Here is a 22,614-nt window from a genome sequence, read left to right as displayed (position 1 = left end):
CAGCTGTCTAGATGCAGTAAATCAGTAGCTGTTGATACAGAGCCCATAAGTGAGCCTGTAAACGAGCCCTCCCCCACAGAGATTCAAAGTGAACCAGCACAAACATCAGTTACTGAGCCACAGGTAACTTACCAGGCTTTTCCAGCCGGGAAAACGGGGTTGGGTGAATCCTCTTGGAGTGCCACTGAGTCCAAATCATTCAGCCAGACTGAAGAGGATGAAGCTCATAGCAACCCAAGGAGTTATGTTAGTCCTCCACAGGTGCAACAAATGGTTGTAGAACACATAGTGAGAAGTGAAGCACCAGTTCCACAGATGAATGTGTCATTCAGACTTAGAGGGTTCTCTGGCAAAATTCCTTGCCCCAGTCACAATGTAGACTTCAAAACATGGTGAAACAGTGTTGAGGTCATTATGCAGGACACAGCTCTCTCAGACTTGCAGCGCTCAAGGAAAATCCTAGATAGTCTAGTATCACCAGCCACTGACGTTGTAAAATCTTTAGGCCCACAAACCTTACCTACAGCCTACTGAACTACTAGACTCAGCTTTCGGAACTGTAGTGGATGGTGATGAGCTTTTCACCCAGTTCCTTAACACACTCCAAGATGCCGGAGAGAAGCCATCCCATTACCTACACAGGCTACAGACAGTCCTTGCCAAAGCACTGAAAAGAGGAGGTGTATCTGCTAGTGAAACCAATCGACATCTTTTGCATCAGTTCTGTCAAGGATGCTGGGATAGTGTGCTGATAGCTGACCTTCAGCTTGAACGTAAAAGAGACAACCCACCTCCATTCTCTGAGTTTCTGTTACGTGTAGGGGAGGATAGACACACTGCGAAAAAAACTGAATGAGAAAGCACCTTGGTGCATCAAAGCAAAAGGTCAGCGCACATCTCTTAACAGCAAGCTCCCTTGAAAATGACACGTTATTAGAGCGTGATATCACTGAAATGAGGAAACAAGTCACTGAGCTGTAAAGTCAACTCACCCAACTAAAGACACAGAAAGCAGAGTCAGATGCGCCTTTTCATGACAGTGCTGTTGCTGAATTAAAGAGACAGGTTACCGAGCTTCAGGGCCAGCTCACGAGCATAAAAACACAGGAACATCTGAGGACAAAGGCCAGTGTGACTAAAATCAGCGCGAAGTGTCCAACTAAGTGCAAAGCATCTGAATCTCCTTGCTCCATGTACTTGGCGGCCAACGGATTTTCGTTTTGAAATGAGAAAACCAAAATCGGGGAACAGCTTGTCTTTTGTTTTGATGGTAAAAACAGATGTAGCCAAGTGATCATACCGAGCGCGTTTAGGTAGTGTCTCATCAAAGAAATAAGTGCGGCCCCTTTAACTTAGAGGCGCGAATTGTGATGTGTTTCCTATGCGCCACATCTTTGGAAGAAGAGTTTTTTTGCAACCTGTGTTTCAGAGTCGGATAGCACATATCCTTTGGGAAAAACACATATAGATGTATGGAGATTGCGCTGGCCCAGGAGTTTGGGTATGTCCAATGAGTTTGCTTCTAATAGTGTTTAGCTGTGTGGTTTTAAACCGTTTCAGAAAAATGCGTTGGGTTCTGTTATGTCGTTGTTCATAATGTCGTACTGTTAATCTGTGTAGATCGTTACCGAGTAAGACTGAAAGTGTTCTTCGGCCCGGTCATCTTTAGCAAGTTGTGCACAGTGAGTCTGATAATAAGAAGTGAAGAAAATTAACCATTTACAGTTGAGTTATTAAGGTGAAAATGACTGTGGGATTTGTTTTGTTGTTTTTTTGTTTTTTAGCATAAATCCACTACCGTGTTTTATTTGGGTTATAGATAAATAAATAAGTAATTAAACTGATTCTGTTACCTATAAAACTAAAGAAACTGCCTTTCTCCTTCCGACCACTGGGCTCAACCAGTAGACCCAGTAATCAGAATAAAGAACTGTAAACGAATATATGCATGTTGGTGTCCTGCTGTTCTGAGCAAACACACCATAGCACACAGAAAACAAAAAAACGACCCGTAATCTGATTCTTTGATGTCCTTATGAATGGAAATCGGGAATTATAATACGTAGGTGGAAATTTTCTTTCTCAATTTTGTGTTGATTTTTTTGTGTGTGACCTGGAAGTTGCTCCCACGACCTTGATGGTCACATATTCAGGATGTCAGCAGAAGGCGCGCTGCCATGTCATTACACTCTCTATTTTGGATTTCCGCGGGAACGGCAATGGAAAGAAAAGGCTCGGTGCCATTTGTCATCCTCTGTAGTTTGGATGCTCACAGGAGCGGCTCAGCCGACAAACATAGTTCCTTCAGGATTATGTTTATACATCTTGTCAAGCAACGCATAAACAGTTTCTTGACTGCAGGTTACTTAACTAGCTAGCTAGCGCCCTGTTTTTTTATCGTACACAAAAAGGCTAGGTAGCTACTCTCTTTCATACCAAACCGCATGCTCACCTATAAGGATATTTGTTGTGGTGTTGCCATGCACTGTGCGCACACAGTTCAGAGTGCCTTGGCTACCTTAGTAGTATGTGATTCTACGACAGGTAGAATTGAGTTAATGCTAATGTTAGTGAAAAGTAACTTTGCTATATATCTTATTGTTTAAAGTATGTTGTACTATGATATATATTTTTATGTTTTCAATATTTTTATTGGTGCAAAAGTGTTAATGTTGCAATGATAACTGAATCTGGGAGAGATTAGTATTAGTCTTTTTACTGTTTCATTACAATGTTTTTTAAAAAACTTTTGTGCTATTTTTCATTTTATCCAATTAAACAGGTCAGTGGCAGTAGTCTGTATATTACAGATGACGCAAACACTGCAATATTTCCAGAGCCAACAGGACGTGTTTGCACTCTCAAGCTTTGACATCACGGTCATTATGAGATCCACGGAGATTGAGATCAAAGTCTGCACCCTGCAAGCAGAGCCCTACCCACTGCTGCTGTTCCTTTTGCCTTCATGCGCCAACCCTAACCTTCTGCTTCTGCTTCCACCGAAACACCACGAGCTTCACCTGGAACTCCACGAGCTAGCGGCTTGTTCCCTGCAAGATCATTCCAAAGGTTTCTTTTTAAATATGGAACTGATCTCTGCCACTAATCTCATCCTATAATATATTAATATAATTTTAGGCCCATAGGTATGATTTTACACAGTCTGATTTATCCCCAGGTCAATCCATGTTGCCGAAATAGTGAATGACAAACTCAGTACTTCCAGGACAGTGGTCATCTGCTTTTTGGAAGCTGATGCAACTGTTGAGGGAATAACAGCAAAGGTAAAGGATGCATTAAATAGAGATGAGCCAATTACCCTGTCAGACAGCCAAGGAAATGAAATAGTGGTAGAATAGAGGTAAGCTGTATGATCAGAAACTTGCTTCTAATTTGCGGTTTCTAATTAACGTTAATGTTGATTTTAAATACAGAAGTGAGGTGGATGTTGTCTGTTTCCTAAGGTTCCCATTACTGGAAACAGAACTCCAGAAAAATCTATGCCATCTCTGAATATGACTTTGTGGAGTTCCAGAATGGAAGAAGAGCTAATGAAGTAATACAACATTTGATGTGAAGGTAAAATCATATATGGATAAAAAAAAAGTGTTTAGATTCAGGTTATGAGTTAAATTGTGTGCTAGTGACTCTATTATTTGAACTTAATTTGGTAGAATTTGCTTTTTTTAGTCTTGATCATGAATGAAGTAATTATGATTTAATTATAAGACAATTTACCCAAAAGAATTGTAAAAATAGAAAAAGAGGATGTCTCATAGGTTGACACCTGTCTTCGCCCCCTATAAAGGATGCCTTCACCTGTCTTGTGTGTAAAGGTAGTTCATCAAGGAGGTAGTTAAAACAGATTAGCAGATTAATGATACATTCTTTACAGTAAATGATGGGCTTAGTTTTTAGGCAAAAGCTTAACTTGTTTACCCGACCTTTTTTTTTTTTTTGGCTTTGAGAAAGATTTGAAAGATTAAGTTCTGTGTGTTTACTGCAAAAAAAAAAAAAAAAAAAAAAAACAGAGTTTCAAGATTTATCTTAATTGCTCTGAATCGTAACAGCTTTTACAGTTTCCCCTGTAATAAATGTTATTTTTGTAAGTATACTGCTTCTTCACTGACCCTTGCAGGTCATTGTGTAACAGCTCACACATATTCTTGTGATATCAATAAGAGACCGAACTGCATCTTTAAAAGGGCCGTAGTTATGGTGAACCACATTTTGGTGTAGCAACAATAAGTCAAAGTGAGAACCAGTTTCAGCCTATTGTTTGGCTTCCTCAGAGGGGAAAAGATCACATCCAAAAATGGATTCCCTTCTCAAAGTTGATCTCACTTCCTGCTGATACAGGTCAGCTGCAACAGCACCCACAGGCGGCTGGCCCTCAGGAAGTTTTGCAGGACACCCTTCTTTAGCCAATTCGTTTGGTATTCCCTTTCCTACAAGACGGGTAAATGAGTAGTGAGATTTACAGCCAAGAATTAAACATTTTATTTATGATTAATGATTGTCCAATTAGTTTAGTGCTCCTCGAATCAGGGTGGCTGTATATTCAGATGGTTGCCATTCCTACAACATTCATCCAGTTTAGATGAGAGTCTGAATTTTGTGCACATTCATTATTTACGTTCAACAAAAGGAGGCCAAAAAACTCATCCCAAATCAATTATGGAATTCCAAAATATAGCCATAACTGTCCCAAAAAAAGAGTCCAGAATCCCCACAGTCCAGCCAAAAAGTAGCTATAACTGACCCAAAGTGAGGCCATAATTATGCCAAATGATTCCTTCAACATTGAAACTCTTAATGATCTTTAAATTTATTTAATTTGCAATATGTCTGTCAGGGGAAACAGGGGACTCAGTTGCAGACTCACTGATAATTAAATAGGATGTTTATTTTGCCAGGCAAAAGTCTTTCAATACACTTGACCAAAAGCGGAATCCAAAAAACAAGCAGGGGTCATACCATAGAGCAGTCAGAGGAAGGTGAACAATCCAAAACGGAAGGCAAAGGCAAATTCCAGAGACAGGCAAAAGATTCAAAACCAGCTGCAGGGCAAGAAAGGCAGGCAGAAGAGGCAAAATCCAACAGGCAAACAAAGTCAAAAAACAGGCAGAGGTCAAGCACAGAAGACAATCAGAATAACAAAAGGCTAGCACGACACACTGGAGAAAGCGGTACAAACTGACAAACAAAGGGTAGAACAGGCAGGTTTAAATAGACTGACTAATTACTACTTCAACGGGAGACAGGTGAGCACAATGAAACAATAAGTGAGGGGCGGGGCCAGGGCACATGGGAAACCAAAACAAACAAAAGCACATGACAAAACCAAAAACAAATGACAGCTAACACCAAACATGACCAGCAGGGGCACAGAGAAAATAGTTCATGCAGGGACCCTGACAATGTCTACATGAGTTTATTGTTATAATTATTAATTGCTATGTCCTAGCATCCTAGGCTCATAAGGTTATATTGTTAAATTATATTGTGTGTGTCTAGATATATTTGTATATATAGGAAGATTAAGTGCATTTCATTATGTTTTTTATTGAAGACTGACAACAATTCATAATTATAATGCACCATGGTGTTGCGGTGAATATAGTGCATCTTGAAAAACATGGGACTTGAAAAACATTGTGGAGAATTCTCAACTCTAAGAACATTGGCAGACCATGGTCAGCAGTGTTCTATTCCATGTAACTCCACTGACTGTTTGTCATTATGCACTGTAAAGGCCTTTAAGAGAAAAAAAGGAAAACATAATTAGTTCTATTGCGAATGAAAAAAAGAGAGAATTCATTAATCCATTAACAATGCCATACTGTGCACTGTTGGCAGCCTTACTTTTATTGCATTCCATCCGCAATGCACATTGGTGATGTATAGGGGTATGGCGTGTATTTAACGTTAAACACGCACATGGAGAATGCTGCTATCAGCAGATAGCCACGGCAAGGGAATGGAAAATGCAGCGTTGCTAGCTAAGTTACTTGTGAGCTGCCCTAAGGTAAAGCTACCGATTTTACTTTGAGCTCTCCATGCGTGGTAACATTCATGTAGTTAAATTTTGTGGGCTGGGTCTGCCTGTTTTACAGGACTCTGGTTTGCTACCGGTTAGCTTGCTTATTAGCCATCTAACCAGCACACAGGAAGACATCAGTATAGTTAACATTAATTGCTAGCTAACGTTAGCTATTTCCACGGGAACTGTTAGCCTAGCTAATATTAAATATTTAAACAGGACAATATCATAAAATCTGATCTTAGTACAAACCTGTAACATTTTGATATGAACGCCTAATGCATGTTAAGATGTTGTAATGTAGTGTGTCCAGCTTATGGAAGGAACAAGCGTACAAGTAAGTATGGCAAGAAAGGTGATGATATCTTTTTATTCTGGTGATTGAATGTGCCAGGAAGTGGACAGCAAATGGGGAAAAGAAAAGAAGAGAAATAAAACAACAGAAAACACAGGACGAATCACAAAATAAAAGGATCTCAAAATGACAAAGAACTCGTCTTGGCATTAATTTTACACACCTTACACTCTCACGCCAGAGCAGCTTCTCTCTACAAGGTCTCTTCGACACCGTTATGTAGACTTAGACCGAACTATTCTCCACAGTGCATCTCAAAATGTCTTGCACAAAACTGTAACACAGAGCACCGTGAAAAACATTATTCCCTATACATTGATTACAGAATTCACTTGTCATTTACACACATGATCGTATTTACCGCCATTCAAAACAGCGCAAAATACTATTCTGGAATGTGGACACGTCCAAACAAAGCGTGCACACAAACTATTTAAAAAGCCACATAAACTATTGTCACTGTTTGTCACGACGAAACAAGACTTTTTGCAGTCGGATAAGATTCAACACTTTGTTCAACAAACTCATATTTTAATCACCCCATTCCGATACCCATATCTTTGGTCCAGTCCGATCATGTTGGTAAGTTAAGGTTTCTTTTAATGTCGAGTGCGCATTTTACCGATTTAAGTGACGGGCGCGCAACTGCACCATCGCTGATGTTAAATTTACCCTGGCTCTCTACCAGGAAAATAATGATCTGATCGCAGTGCATTTGCCTGAACTTTGCATTTATGGTTACTATTTTGTGAAACGCATTGCTTGCGTAACGTTACAAAGCGGTTCCCCAAGACGAAACTGTAAACATATCCATTTATAGAGCCTACTGTGTAGGAGTAACAAAAATATTTGGAAAAATCAAAATGTACATACCTTACTCAGTGATCATGCTGGAGAAACTGAAGTAGGAGGGCTGTTCTTTGGTTAGGAATTCTGAAAATTCCCGCTTTATTCCGTCTTTTGACTAACCCGAAAGATGCCAAAACTCACCCGTATACATAATCACTGTCCTGGCCCAATCTTCTGGCTGAGCAGAAACATGCCAAACCACCTATATATGTAATCAGATGTCGTCCCGCTCTTCGCCCAGTCTTCCGGTTAACCAGATATATGCCATAACTCAGCCGCATATGTTATTTACCGCTGGCACTTTTATGGTAAACCATAATCATGCCACAGTTAAGCCGAAAGCCTTTACCTTGCTTACCTCTATGCCAAACCTAATCCAAAAATGCCATTCTGACTACAGCCAGAATGTTCGCTATCTGAAGTAGCGCTTCTTTTAATTCCCGATTTCCATTCATAAGCACATCAAAGAAAATCAGATTACAGGTCGATTTTTCATTTTCCGTTTTTACTATCAAAACAAAACGCGGAAAACGGGTTGTTTGCCGTTTTTTGTTTCCCTATTTCTAAACGGTAGTTGGGAAACAGCTCGTTTCCGATTTTGGTTTTCTCATTTCAAAACGAAAATCTGTTGGCCGCCAAGTACATGCACCCTCCTTCCAATGCAGATCAAAGGCCTAATAGCAGACCAAAGCCATGATGCTGTTTCCAGTGTGGCGAGGTTGGCTATATTGTATCTGCATGTCCTAATGATCCAAAATCCAACATTAGTGGCTGCTAAGAGGAAGCAACTAAAAGAGAAACAGTCCCTGTGGAACAGTCAAAATGGCCCAGTCCGTCCCCAGTCTTTAAACTAGATCCAACCCTTATTGTGGGACAAATGAGAGCTAAAGACTGTGCAGAGACACCTGCAAGAATTGAGCGAGGCAGGAATAATCCGGGAGTCTGAGTCGTCTTTCTCGTCACTCATAAGGCGCTTTCGCACCGAACAGTTCTAGGGTCTAATTCGATAGTAACTACCCCCTGTGGAGCTTCCCCTAGAACTACATTCGTTCTAGGGCCTTTTTTCTGTTTGCTTTCGCACCGCCAGTAGGAACGCTGAAGTGACGTAAGCCGGCCGACGGTATAGCAGCTAAGAGCTGTTGTTTACGACTAACCAGGATAGCTGCACATTTTGAAGTACAAACTTAATGACTTTTAAGACCTTTTAAATACCTCCAAAAGGAAAAAAAGAACCATTACTGCGGCAAAAGAAATCGACAAACTAGACTACAGTATACACAATGAGTTTTATTGAATTTGAATGACAGAATGGGCATAGTACTTTTCGGGTGCTAGCATAGCGCTTGTGCCTGACCCTTACTCGCGGCATCGTGTTTTTTTCCCCCTTTTTCCCTGCCGCAGCCCTAAAATCGTAAGCTGGATAAACACATTCTTATTTTAGGTTAAAATGCGGATCACAGCCACACAAGCGGACACACAAGCACCTACCGAAGCGGAGTGTACGCTACCTCTTCAATGTTCAAATATACATTGGACGTTGCAAAATGGTCATTTTTGGGGGATATAAAATACCGGTAAAATAAAAACGATGTGCCCCCTCCTACAATTCCAGACATTTTGAGACATGAATATCAAAAGCTAAATGAAATACGTTCTAAGACTTTATATTTTGCACGGATCTTTAAAAATGGCGGTTGCAATCATCGTATACCTGCGTCTGGGCCAATGGCTGTACACCTACGTCACAAGGTTCCTATTGTGCTGCAAAAGTACCTACCCTGGAGTAGGGGCTAAAAAAGCCCCTCAAAACGGCGTTCTTAGAACTAAAATCGTTCTAAGTTCCTGCGGTGCGAACACGCCAAAAAGGGGGTACTTTCTCCAACAGTTCTAAGAACTATGAAAAGTTCCTCCGGTGCGAAAGCGCCTATAGTGGTGGTTAGGGAGAAAAGTGGAGACATACGACTGTGTCGATTACCAAATATTAAACCTACAGACCATCAAGGATGCCTACGCTCTACCTAATCTGGAGGAGATTTTCTCTGCCCTCACAGGTCCAAAGTGGTTCTGTTCTGGACCTCAAGTCGGGCTACTACCAGATCGAGGTAGATGAGGCTGACAAACACAAAACTCCTTTTGTGTGTCCACTGCGCATGGGTGATATCAACCTAAAAGAAGTCCTGGTGTTTTTGGACGATCTGATAGTGTTTTCAGAAACTCTCGAAGAGCATGAAACATTCCTTCCCCATGTACTCAACCATCTCAAGGAATACAGATTGAAACTGTCCTTAGAGAAATGTAAATTTTCCCAAACATGAGGTACCTATGACACATTGGGTCCAAGCATGGCATTGAAACAGACTCCAGAAAGTTAAGGCTGTAAAGACTTGACCAAGTCCAAGAAACCTGCGCTCGTTCTTGGGGTTTGCCAGTTATTACTGGATGTTCATCCAGGATTACTCAAAGATAGTGAAGCCACTGAACTACCTCACTGCCGGGTACCCACCACTGAGAAAGTGCGGTGGATTAAAAGGGAATAGTGGTCGGTACTTCCAGCCAAAAGAGCCTTTTGGAGGAAGATGGACAGACAGCTGTCAACAAGCTTTTGAAGCAATCACTGACAAACTCACTACAGCCCCAGTGTTGGGTTTTGCCAACCCAAAGCTGACGTATGTATTACGTACAAATGCAAGTACAAATGGGCAAGGAGCAGTGCTTTATCAAGGGCAAGATCAGATCGGGAGATGTGTGTTATTGCATTCGCCAGTCATGGATTCAGGAAGAGTGAATCTTGACATCCAGCTCACAAACTTGAGTTTCTGGCACGCAGGTGGGCTGTAATGGAAGCGTTTTGTGACTATTTGTATGTAAGCCCTTTTACAGCGGTCACAGACAGCAACCCACTAACTTACATTCTGACTATGGCCAAGTTAGATGCAACAAGCTACCACTGGCTGTCTGTCCTCTCCACCTTCAAGTTTCACCTTCAGTATCGAGCAGGGAAACACGACCTCGACACTGATGTTCTTCCACAACGTCCCCATGCTGAACCTATCAATGATCTGGTTTCACAGACAGAGGAGCAGTGAATTTGTCTATTCATACTACACCACCTACCCGAGTCTGACGATTTCACTCTTGTCTCCCATAACACTGTTAGTGCAGTCTGTGAGAAGCACCTAGTCTGCCCACCTGTGTGAACAGCGTGAACACTGATGAGAATGGTCTCATTATTCCCCTTGTAACATCTCTTGCTATGTCGGCTAAAGCTGTTCCAGACAGCTTTGAGTAATACGATGGGTTTCCTGTCATTTCCAGCATATCAGAGGAGGATTTGTGAACTCACCCAGGGTAACTTCTCCTCCAGCTATAAGGAGAGAACTGCCAGAACTACCCTTCCCTCTGCGAGAAATAAATAAACTTGAGCTGCACAACATTGAGAGATATGCTTATGCTACGTCTTCACGACGACATGGGTCATTTGGGGTATTGACCAGACCCTTGACCGCACATGAGCCAGATACTTTTGGCCCAGAATGGCTTCTGACATTGAGAAAAAGATTAAAAGTTACAGCCACTGTGTCTGCAGAGCACTGCCAGAGAAGGCAGCACCTCTAGTAAACATTCAGGTTACCAGACCTTGAGTTGGTCTGTATAGACTTTCCATTGATAGAGCCAGACCGAAGCAATACTAAAGATGTCCTAGTGATCACTGACTTCTTTACTAAGTATGCAGTGGCAATCCCTACTCCTAATCAAAAGGTTAGAACGGCAGCCAAGTACCTATGGGAAAATTTTATAGTTCACTATGGCATCCCTGAAAAATTACATAGTGACCAAGGGTCAGATTTTGAGTCTAAGATGATCAAAGAGCTCTGTGATCTTGCAGTGATCCATAAGATCCGAACAACACCGTACCATCCAAGGGGAAGCCCTGTAGAAAGATCTACTAGGACACTTCTCAGTAAACTTGGCACACTCAAAGCAGAGGACAAACAGCACTGGCGAGACTTTATGAAGCCCATCGTTCGTACATATAATTGTACAAAACACGAAACAACAAGTTTCACGCCTCACTCCTGGTATATCCAAGCTCTGAAAACCCATCTTCAAGAGCGTTACCGGCTGGCTACTAAAAATGCTGCCAAAACCACTGAAAGGAACAAAATCAAGTTTGACAGACATGTCACTGAATCCACCTAGGATGTTGGTGATCGTGTACTAGTGAGAAATGTACGCCTAAGAGGAAAACATAAGCTGGCTGACAAGTGGGAAGCAATTGTGCATGTTGTTGTTAATCGAAAAGAAGACCTTCCAGTTTACACAGTCAAGCCAGAAAAGATGGTTGCCATAGAACCTTACACAGAGATGTCTTGTTATCATGTGGTTTCTTACCAGCTCTTGAAGAGGAACCTCCTGCTGTGTCAAACAAGCCTCGAAGGCGGAGCACACGTTAGCATCCAGACCTTGATCCTGATGAACAAGAGCCAGAGTTTAACTCTGAAGAAGAGGATGACTATCTGTCACATTCCTTTCAAGATCCAATCTTGAGAACCACAAGGTCCACTCAGGAATATGAAATGATTATGCCTCCAAAGAAGCAGTCCCATTCTTCTGTTGAGCAAACCTGTTCAAATATTGCAGCAGTTTCTGACAGTGCTCCAGAGAAATCTGCTGAAACTTTACCTGGAAATGCAATATTACCAGAGAGAGAGCACTCACCCGGAGTGGAATCTATTCCCAGAAGTGACAAACCTGAACCTCGGACAAATCTATGGAAGAAACAGAGCCTGAAACAGTTACAGACAATGTTGAAGATGTACCTGAATTTCTGAATGAAAAAAGAGCACAGAGAGGTGTAGTGAATCTGAACCTGTGGAAAATGGTGAAGTCACACATCAAAGCAAAGTAGAAGTTAGTGAAGCAGGAATTGTTGAAAGTGAAAGTGAACACACAGCATATAGTGAGAAGATCCTCAAGACAAAGAGAAAAGTCAAAAAGCCTGACATATCCCAAGCTAGGGAATCCTTTAGTAACTATTGTCCAATTCCTGTGTCAAAGCTTGAGCACAGCTGTCACTGATTCACTTGTAGAGCCTAGTTTTACACAGCTGCCTGAACTCAAGATATTGTAACCTATTAATACTATGCACAGGGACTTGCATACAGTTAAGGGGGGAGGGTGTAACCTAGGTTAATATAACCTTAAACGAATAAAGGTTAAATAATAAAGGCAAATTAAATAACAACAGTTATTAAATTAACACTTACGGTCATAATAATAATTTCAACTGTTGATTTCGCTCCTTTGCTTTGTGTACCGCTCCTTTAAGAAATGCAGCGGTAACAGCCAATCAGTGTAATTGTAGCGCCCGCTTGCTAGAGAGGGAGAAACAAATGGCGAACAGTAGCTCCTAGGAAGCAAGAGAGAAGGAAAATAAGGATAAAGAAGCAAGTTTTGAGGAATGTTAACCTTTATATTTTCCTGTTTTGGAGTTTGTGAGGAATTTGTGTTCACTCTCTGTCTGTCTTGCTGGATTCTGGTTTTTGTTTTAGTTTTGAACAAGGATTTGGGGAGTTAAAACTTGTCCAGTGAGTCAATCAATATGCTGTTTCCTTGTTTTCCAAATTGAATGTGCAGCCAAAATTGCCAGTAACTCACGGGAGGTAATCCCTGCCAAAATTAAAATGAAAATAAAAACGGTAAAATGAAAGTTCAAACCCCGTTTTGCCATTTCGTTTTCAATACCTGGGCGCACATATCCTGGCAAAATGAAAAAAATGAGATAATTCGGTTTTCATTTTAATTTTCACGACAAACACGAATCTTTTCCGACAAAAGTAAAAATAAAATTCAAATGTCTTTTTGTCATTTCACATCATTACTTAGACTTTTCCTTTCATCAGATTTTTCGGTACAAATCAGACAAAATCCAAATGAAAAGACAGTCCCGGTTCGCGATTTAATTTTCGACATCAACGCGCTGTATCTGACAATATGAAAAGGCAGATGCAAACGAGCACTTCGTTATCGTTTCCCACTTTGGCTTTTCCATTTCGAGTTCGCCTAGGCCAAAATAGGCCGATAGAATATGTAAATAATTAGAAATGGACGAATGAAAATCGAGTTATCTAATTTCATTTTTCATTTTGACAAGATATGTGCACACAGATATTGAAAAAGAAATGGCAAAACGGGGTTTGAGCTTCCATTTTACCGTTTTCATTTTCATTTTAATTTTGACAGGGATTACCCCCCATAGAAATGTTTGTCAAATGAAAAAACATACTCACCAACACATGCGCGTGGAATGCATATGGTATTGACTTGTACAGTCATAGCCTCATCAGTACAATGCTGGATCACCTTCAGCTTGATACAGTGTTTGTATCATCGGTTTGGACATGTTTGAGTCCCAGAGCAATTGCATGGATTCATCGAGGAACACTTGCAATATATTATGAGAGATAGTCCGCCGGTCATTATCGAGAAATAAATCCCGACATGACGATCAGGACGCTGAGGCGGAGTACGCATTATCATTTATATGGCTACTTGCCGAAATGATAAAAGAAACTTCACACAGTATTTCAAACTAATGATTTTATTGCTGTTTCGTGGCTTCCGCTGAGAAAAATAGGCCTAGTCCATCTAGCAAATAGGCATTTGAAGTTGCAGGTGTTGTGTAGTAACGTGTTAAGATGCTCGCAGAGTCGTCAACCTGTTCCAGATTAATATTCTGTTTACTGATATTAAACTGATCAATGTTTCCATTAATGGTGGTTATGTGAATGGCATCTAGAACCAATGAAGAACACGGACATTTTAGGAACCTGACACCCCTGCTCTGTGAGCCGAGACCTGATTGATCACTTGTGGTCCTAACACTGTGTGACGTCTCCTTTATTTGATTCATCTGTATTGCAGCATTGAGCCGTTTATGCCTGGCATATTTGGTACTCTTCTCTCATATCTCTGAGAATGTAACTTTTTTATCAGTTTGTTTCCTTGTTTTATTTTGGGTTTTTTTTTCTTACTTGTAAAAGTCATGCATTAATTTGTCATTTGAAAAAATTATAATACTCATCTGTGTGGTTACGATAATTGCAAGTCTTATATTTGTTCCATCCGCATTCTATTCTATTACTGTTTCGCTTTCCCATCAGACTCCTCCTACTCCTCATAAAGTACACACTATACCCAGCACGCGCAAGACAGGCAGCAACAGGGAAATATATCTATATATATATATATACATTTACTTTTGTTTTTTCAAAAAGACTGTGTAGAGCGGTCGATGTAGTGATCGTTTTCTCTTTGTCTTTTACTTTTAACGATGAATTCGGCACTTCTAACAATACTTTTGGTTTTATGCGCGACTGACTGTGGAGTCACAGGTAAGTCGAACTGTTCACTTCTGTGTCATTACACTAAGCTATCGTGCTCATATTAGGTTCCACGGAGTAGGTTTTATTGTTCGTAGAGATCTTTCTGATGTTAATGGTATAACACAATGTCGAAAATAGTATTATGTCTCCGACTAAACATTGAGGAAGTAATGTTAAAGTCTAATTCAGATCTGTCACTTCGGTATTGTGCCATTTGTGATGACGACATGAGAAAGCCGTGTCATCAGTTAGGGGGAAATTCTGCCTGCTTTCCCTCTGGCCGTAATTATTGTAAGAAATTGCTGTCGAAGTCGAACTCCTGAAATGACACAACGGTGCTAGTTTGACACTTTCTGAATGGAAATGACGTTGTCAATTAGAAAGAAAACGCTTTAAAATCCGTATTACTAATCAGTTCACAGTTCAGTGAGTATATGAAAGTGTAGCGCAATTACATGATTGTAAACATCAGGAAAATGTGTTGCAGATCTCACTCATACCAGACCGATGGATATCCTTTACAGTTCCATAGTGAAGTCTGTTCGAACCAGTTATATTCTCACGAAATGGATTCAGTTCCTGAACTGATATAAACTGAAAATCATTATTTCATAATCTGTTAATACTTTAGCAAAAGCTACATCTATTGTGCATGTCTTATTTTTTTTAATGGTTTTGTTTGTCCCAAGTGAAGTTATGTTTGCGTGCCTCTGCATCCAATAAATGAATAAAAATAACCCTCGGTATTTGTCCGATATGAGTGTGTGATGGCGGCAGGTGGCAGTGACAAAAACATGTATTCTATATGTAAATACTTATGAATGTGTATTGGTGTCTCCCTGGTACAATGACAGCACTGCCAGCATGCATCAAATGTATTTGTGTTGCTATAGTAACAAGCCTACCATATGATAAATGTGACATGTGTCACTCCTACATGCGGTAGGTTACCCTGCACATTTTTTTCATCCACCATCGACATATCAGCGTTACCAAACCCCGTGTGACACTCAAGTATTCTCTGTTATGTGTGTCTTTGTGCTTCGGTGGTATTAGGTGTCATCCCTCCTCCAGACAATGTCAAGATAACTTCATTCAACATGGGATTGGTTCTAGAATGGGATCCGCCGCAAAATTTCACCAACGACAAACTCACCTACACGGCAGAGTACTTGTGAGTACACTGGGCTGGGGGAGCGTAAGAGAGTATAGTTGTTCGCTCTGTCAGTGGCCTGTTTAAAAGCAGAATGCAGGGCTACTGAGGGCTGTTCCTGTCAGTCTGAGCTGGGTCCACACATGTAGGCGATTCCCTCCAGTCTGTATTTGTTATTTCTGATCTATGCAGGTGGTTTCCCCTAGTCAGTGATTTTGAAAATATCGTCCAGTAGTTGATAAAAAGTAATATAAGTGATATAAGTGGTCTGAGGACAAGAGGAGAAACATCCTGGTCTGGCAAACGGTCATTCATAGTCAGAGTACCACAGAGCTTGACACACAAGCAGTAATCCTCATAGTATTTGTTGTTTCTGATTTGAGGGCATAGAAGGCCATAGTGTTTTACAAACTCACTGCAGAAAATTCATCCTGTACTTCTGATACGTAGCTAGCAGTTCCAGAAATGGATTGTCTCAGCTTACTGTTGGGCTGGATGTTGTGGGGGGGGGTTGCATCATTTCACTAATTTATTAAATCTTTTTCATGTATTGTATGTTTTTCAGAGGATGGAAAGACTATGAGGTGGGCTGTATAAATTATTCATCGCTCAGCTGCGATTTCACAGACTTCTTGTCAGTTTTCGGGTTGTACAGTTTCCGTGTGCGTTCAGAGCTCAGTGGAGAGACCTCAGATTGGGTAGTGATGAACAATGTGGCAGTGTATGAAATAAGTAAGTTCGTGTCACTTTTATGTGTTTGTGTCTGTGTATGTGTGTTGATCCAGTTTTAAAGAATTTTAATTAACATTCCAAGGTGAGTATTCCATGTTTCTGTGGTTGCTGTGTTTGTTTTTGTTTTCTGAAATGATTTCAAAAAGCATATTTTCATATTACCACTTTATTTGTTTATTCTTTTACTTATTTTATACTAACGGTAAAAAGAGAGGGAGTTGACAGACTCTGCATTCCACACAGGAAAGGACCAAAAAAACACCCCAACCCAGGTTTTAAGTAATGTTTACCTTACAACCTAAATTGAAAATGAATTTTCTAAATGGTTCTATAAGCTGTCTTATTATAAAATATCACATTATCTGATACGAACAAACATCCTCTCAAAAGCAGAGAATACAAAGAATGTGACCAGAAAAAAAAAAATCAGCAATTCTGAGATCTTATGTGCATGTGAAAACCTAGATGAGCTCAAACAACACAGTTTTTGTTCTTTTTTCATGTGGTTTTGTCACAAATACAGCCCCCAAATACGATCACAGTCCAGAGCTATTTTTAACCACAGAAATGACAAAATGCTGCACTCTCTCTCTCTCTCGAGGTCTGAAGAATAATTGAAAGTGACTTAATAACTCTCTTTACCCAGTGACTGAACGGGTTGGTACAGGACTCACCTTGACGTCACTTCAACCCCGTTCAGAAGTAGAGTCCGTAGACCTTTTATGTCAGCCCCGTATAGTGTCAGCTCACAAAACTGACATCTTCTGCACATGAAAAGAGAGATGGACGCATGCATGAACACAATGCTCCCTCAGGGTGTTTGAAATGACCAGAGATGTCTGCGTTGTCTGTTTGTGCGTTCAGCTACAATCGGACCCCCTGTCGTGACACTGCAGAGCAGTGAGGGTGAAATTGATGTCAGGATCACAGAACCCGTCCTCAGAAACGGAAAACTCCAAGACGTTTACGGGGGTGTCTATTACAACATCAGCTACTGGAAAGAAGGGGAAGAGACAGAGGTAATTCTGATATTTGATCAGTGACAGGAAACTGGTGACCATGGTGTGTCAAAACACCATACCTTCTCACTCTGTATCTATAACAGTTTTTTTGTTCAGTTAACTATCCACAAAATACACAACGCTGCACTTGACCATAGATTATTTTACCATAGTGCTATAGACCTATATTTGTATTTGTACAGATTGGTTGATTGAATGATTGATTGATTGATTGATTTGCACTCATACTTACTCAGCCCATCCAAAGGGAAGTAAATTGCAGGTACTTGGACATGTTCATGTCAGTGAAGGGTCAGGAAATGAGACTGAACTCATTTGGAGAGATGACAGAGCACTCACACATATTTACAGTAGAGGAGACTTTTCCTTCATCTGCTCTTTTGTCTCAGACATGCTCTCTGTAGCTTCTCTGGTTTTGTGTTACTGTGCAAGCAGAAGATGAGTTTTTGTCACTGGGCTCTGGGAATAAATTTTTGAGGTCATTATAGATAGCTTAATTAAACAACAACAACAACAAACTGATCAGCCTTATTTAAGCAGTAAGGTAGCATGGCTGTTAGTTTTTTGTTTTGTTTTGTTTTGTTTGTAATTATGAAGACTTCCATTAACCTCTGGGTGGTGTTTGTCTCTTAACAGTAGCATAAGTTCACAAATTTAGTTTAAAGCACATATCCACTGTTCATTTCTCCTCATAAATGATAAGGGTATGTCCAGACTTTGTCCAGACTGTGACTTCTTTACACACATTTTGTCTGTCAGCTTCTCAGAGTATCATTATACTGCACACACAGACCAGTTCAGAACTGGTGTGGTGAACCTTTTTTAAGTCAAAACATTTCACCTTTCTGCTTCAGTTTGCTGTCAATGTTCTCAACTTTGATACAACGTAGGTCACAAACTAGACCAGGCATAAGCTAGGGCAGAAGGTCTTTACTTGTATTTGATTATATCATTAATCTGACTTTTTTATTTGAGGTTTTTTTCTCCCTATTTTTACCAAAGCAAGCCTCTTAATGCAGCAAAATTACTTTTTTGTGCTGTGAAGAAGACCAGAAAAATCTCTCATCTCTGTCTCTCTCTGTCTGTCTCCCTTTCTCTGTCTCTCTGTCTCTTTCTCTGTCTCTCTCTCTCTCTCTCTCTCCCTCACTCTGTGTATGGTATCAGACCAAACTGCTGACTAGTGAACAGACTTGGGTGGTGTTACCAAACATAGAATCTCTAGCCCGTTATTGTGTGAAGGTGCAGATCTTTTCCACATTAACACCAGACCTAATCAGTCTGCCCAGTAATGAGACCTGCATCACCAACACTTCCAGCGGTAAGTCCTCCTCATCACCCTCTTCACCTTCCACTTTATTTTTCCTCATTATCCACACTCGTTCATTGCACTACATTATCTTTTTTTTACATTTTTATTTTACTTCTATTTTATTGTATTTTTCATTGACACATAACTCTTCCTCCCTCTTTCTCTCTCTGCACCCCCCCCCATCTCCTCTCTGTCTGTCTCTCTCTCTATCTCTCTCTGTACAGGTAAGGTGCAGCCCTGGCTAATAGTGGTGATCCTGTTTGTTAGTTTTCTGCTGTCAGGATTAGTTGTGCTCTTGCTCTTCGGGATTGGGTGGTGCTCCTACAAAGGAATTCGCTTCCTATATCCAAAAGCCAAGCTGCCCGAACATTTCAAACAGGTCAGTGAGAGAAGGAGAGAGAGAGAGAGAGAGAGAGAGAGAGAGAGAGAGAGAGAAATTAAATAAACATATATAACTGAAATCCAATATACAAATCACTGACGTGACTGAGCTGAACTGCACTGGCTGAGCAATGTTACATGGATGAGCATAAGGTTTATATAAGGCCTGTGCCTCTCTTTTTTGATTGAAAGAATCACACACTGTGTAATAGTGTGCTGATAAGTGCTGATCGTTATGAGTATAGAGAATGGGTGCATCCGAGTAGTCAAAAAAAAAAAAAAAACGTCCCAAGTCCTTTCCTAACCACCTTTTCTTGACCTTGATGGAAAACGAGTTAAGGAAAGGTGGGACGGAGAATTCGTAAGGACTTAGGAAAAGACATCCGCGGCGCTAAGAGAGTCCGACCGTACTTACGCTAGGCTACGTAATCATGCGACGGCGGATATCACTGACGGAGATCTGCCGTGGTGAAACTGCAACGTTCCAAAGATGGACTCCTAAAAACGCATCTTAGATACTTCGCCCCGTGCGTCCCCACTGTGTTTTTCATGCAGGCTATATAGACGTGAACAACCCGGTGAAGAATGCTACTTCATTACCAAAGTTGGAATTGAAATAAAAAAGGCATATAGGCTACCAATCACAAAAGCGAAATGAATGGTTGCTCACGCTCACCTTCCTGTCCACTCACATTTATCACCATGAATCCCAATATGATTGTATGAAAATTATTGTTACATTTATGCAAGACAGGCATAACATGTTAGGCCTACAAATTTACTATTGCACATACCATAATTCTTAAGTTTCAAACATATTGAATTAAAAACATCATCTGGCTATAAACGTCTTATATCCATTGTTGGTCATGTTGATCAGATCCATTTTTAGAAAATAGAATTTCAGAAATAATTGTTAGTAAATTATTTAAGTTTATACTGTGAATTGTAACTGTTTTCTGTTAAGAATTTAAGTAAGAATGCATGAGCATGACGCGGTTTGCGCGAGCAGCCCTTTATAGTCAGAAATCGTTAGAAACTGTTTAGACACTGTTATCTTTTGGAGAGCATATACGGCTTTTGAGCGACACCATCACTTTGTCATGTTATTTTTATTTGTTTATTTATTTATGGGGTTTTTTTATTGTACGTGTGAAGGATCAGCAAATCATTAAATGAGAAAACTTCCGCCAATAATCTTTGTGTCTCGTCAAGGATACGCTTGACACCGTCCAACAGTCAGTGTTAGATTCACGTAATCGTTTGTGCGTCGTTTTAATGTCGCTACCGCAAAGAATTGTGGTACGAAATGATCTCCTTTCCTTTTGGAAAGGATGGTCCAGTGTACCCTATGCTAAAGGAGACAGGAAAGGAGGCATTGAGGCACCTTTCCTGAGCATTTAGAGAATTTGAACAGCCCTTATCATGGCTCCCACACAGATACTTCCGTGTCATTTCAATCAGTTTCGAACCTCCCTAAGCAAAATTCGGATGCACCCAGTGTGTTCCTTCAGTCATCCAGAATGTGTTTTCCTATTAGAATAAATGATCTTCATCGTAACAATACCAAATGATCAATAATAAACTCTTTCTTTGTATATTTTCTTTCTTTCTTTCTTTCTTTCATTCTTTCTTTCTTTCTCTCTCACAGTGTATTTTAGAACCCTCAATTTCAGCCTTGTTTCTTGAAAACATGAAAAGCAAGCCTGTGGAACTTTACCATGAGGTCAGCATTGTTACTGAGAACTCCGACAAGCTGCCACAGTGCCCCCCTCAGGCAGGAGGATCACATGGCACCCAGGCCGACAGGGCAGAAAAGAGTTGTGGTGTCAGAGAAGACGGGACGACACGGTCGGAGGAGAAGGCGGGGAGTGACAGGACCACGACCCCACCAGTAAACGAGGAGACAGAACAGCTTTTACAGCTGTGAACTAGGGATGATTTTTGCCGTCCTGCTAATTTACAGATTTGTTTGTGACTCTTTTTTTTTTTGTCTCACCTTCCACAGGTGTGGATGTCATTGTTTGTGATCATTTGTTTACGATCATTTGTTTTTTTTTGTTTTGTTTTTTTTTAAATCATCTGTGTCAGTGAGGTATTGTAGCTGTCTTACAGCAAAGGTCCTGTTTGTTGACTGCGCTGTGTGGTTTTTTTTTTTTTTTTATTTAATTGCAAGATCAAAACTCTAAGTAGTTCTGTGTTTGGTTTTGTTTTGTTTTGTTTAACCTTTGTTTGATTATGACATTAGCAATCAAAGATACTCCCCTTTTTTTCCCTCTGTTTTGTTTTGGGGTTTTTTCTGTCACCTGGTGAATGAAAGAGACATAGCGTATCAGTCAGCTGACATACAGAAACCAGTCCATGTATTCCAAGAAATTCCTCAGGGCTTTGGGCAAGTCCTGAGTATGACTCAGCACAGAGCTATGTTTCTGTCTTACCTCTCCTTTTCAGTGACCGGGAGCCTGATTTGCTGACATATAGAAAAATTCTTTTGCTGACATAGTACTTTAAAGTTTTTTTGGGTTTTTTTTGTCTCTTTTGGAGAGAAATTTCCTCTTGACATTGTGTCACACGGAAGGTTGTAGTTGAGGATGCTCATTTGATGTACAGACGGATGAGAAGGTGTTGGGTGTGTCAGGGGTGACATTAGTACCATTAAGAATGGATCAAAACTGTCTGAGATGTTGTTGAGCTTGAATATGATGAAAACCGGACACGTGTAGTAAAGCTGCCTCCATCACATATTTCAACAACCACTGTGAAAACTTCTCCACGGTCTTACCCAATCTGAAACACAGCAACGTGTTAACATGACATACATTCAATACAATGTCATTCACATACAATTTTGCTTTTGGTTTGTGGAGTGGAGTTAAAACAATGTCATTCACATACAGTTACACCTTTGGTTTGTAAAGTGAAGTTGCGGTGCAAGAAGTTCTCACTAATAGTTTGAGTTCTGAGAACGTTAATGCTCTGTGATTTAGGTTGTCCTGTTAGCACTGACAGTGGGCTCTGAATTATGTACAGATATAGATATAAATATGGACATGGATATAAAGTACAGGTAATTATGTATCTGAACTGTGTTATTATGAGAGAGAGAGACAGAGAGAGAGAGAGAGAGACCCATTATTTTGATCAAAGCAGTTTACGTTATGCAGTTGTAGAAAACTGAATCGCTCCTTTGAGAGATTGTATTTTTCATGTGCCATGGATCATTCTGTTCATGTTTTTTGATTGCTGTTTGTATATTTTTGATTATGTCATTTTCAGTCATGTGATGTTATTTTTGATATACAGTTTACATTGTATCAAAAAAGTAATGTTTTATGAAACCAGTGGTCCTTGACAAATAATTGTGTCAGTGTAAGAGCAAACAGAT

At 40.3% G+C, this 22,614-nt stretch overlaps 1 protein-coding gene across 1 annotated transcript; it reads left to right on the top strand.

Annotated features, from left to right (window-relative positions):
- The first annotated feature begins 14,580 nt into the window (after positions 1-14,580).
- Positions 14,581-21,191, top strand: LOC115822694 (interleukin-10 receptor subunit beta). Its single transcript, XM_030786608.1, has 7 exons — positions 14,581-14,641; positions 15,689-15,806; positions 16,351-16,517; positions 17,382-17,536; positions 18,704-18,857; positions 19,073-19,227; positions 20,881-21,191. Exons 1-7 carry the CDS (start codon positions 14,581-14,583, stop codon positions 21,157-21,159), a joined length of 1,089 nt encoding a protein of 362 aa, XP_030642468.1. The 3' UTR covers positions 21,160-21,191.
- Positions 21,192-22,614: the final 1,423 nt, after the last annotated feature.

This window comes from Chanos chanos, chromosome 10 (assembly GCF_902362185.1).
Source record: "Chanos chanos chromosome 10, fChaCha1.1, whole genome shotgun sequence".
In the NCBI taxonomy this organism is placed as follows: Eukaryota; Metazoa; Chordata; class Actinopteri; order Gonorynchiformes; family Chanidae; genus Chanos; species Chanos chanos.
Note: the sequence above shows the minus strand (reverse complement) of the source record. Positions and strands in the feature narration are given on the sequence as shown.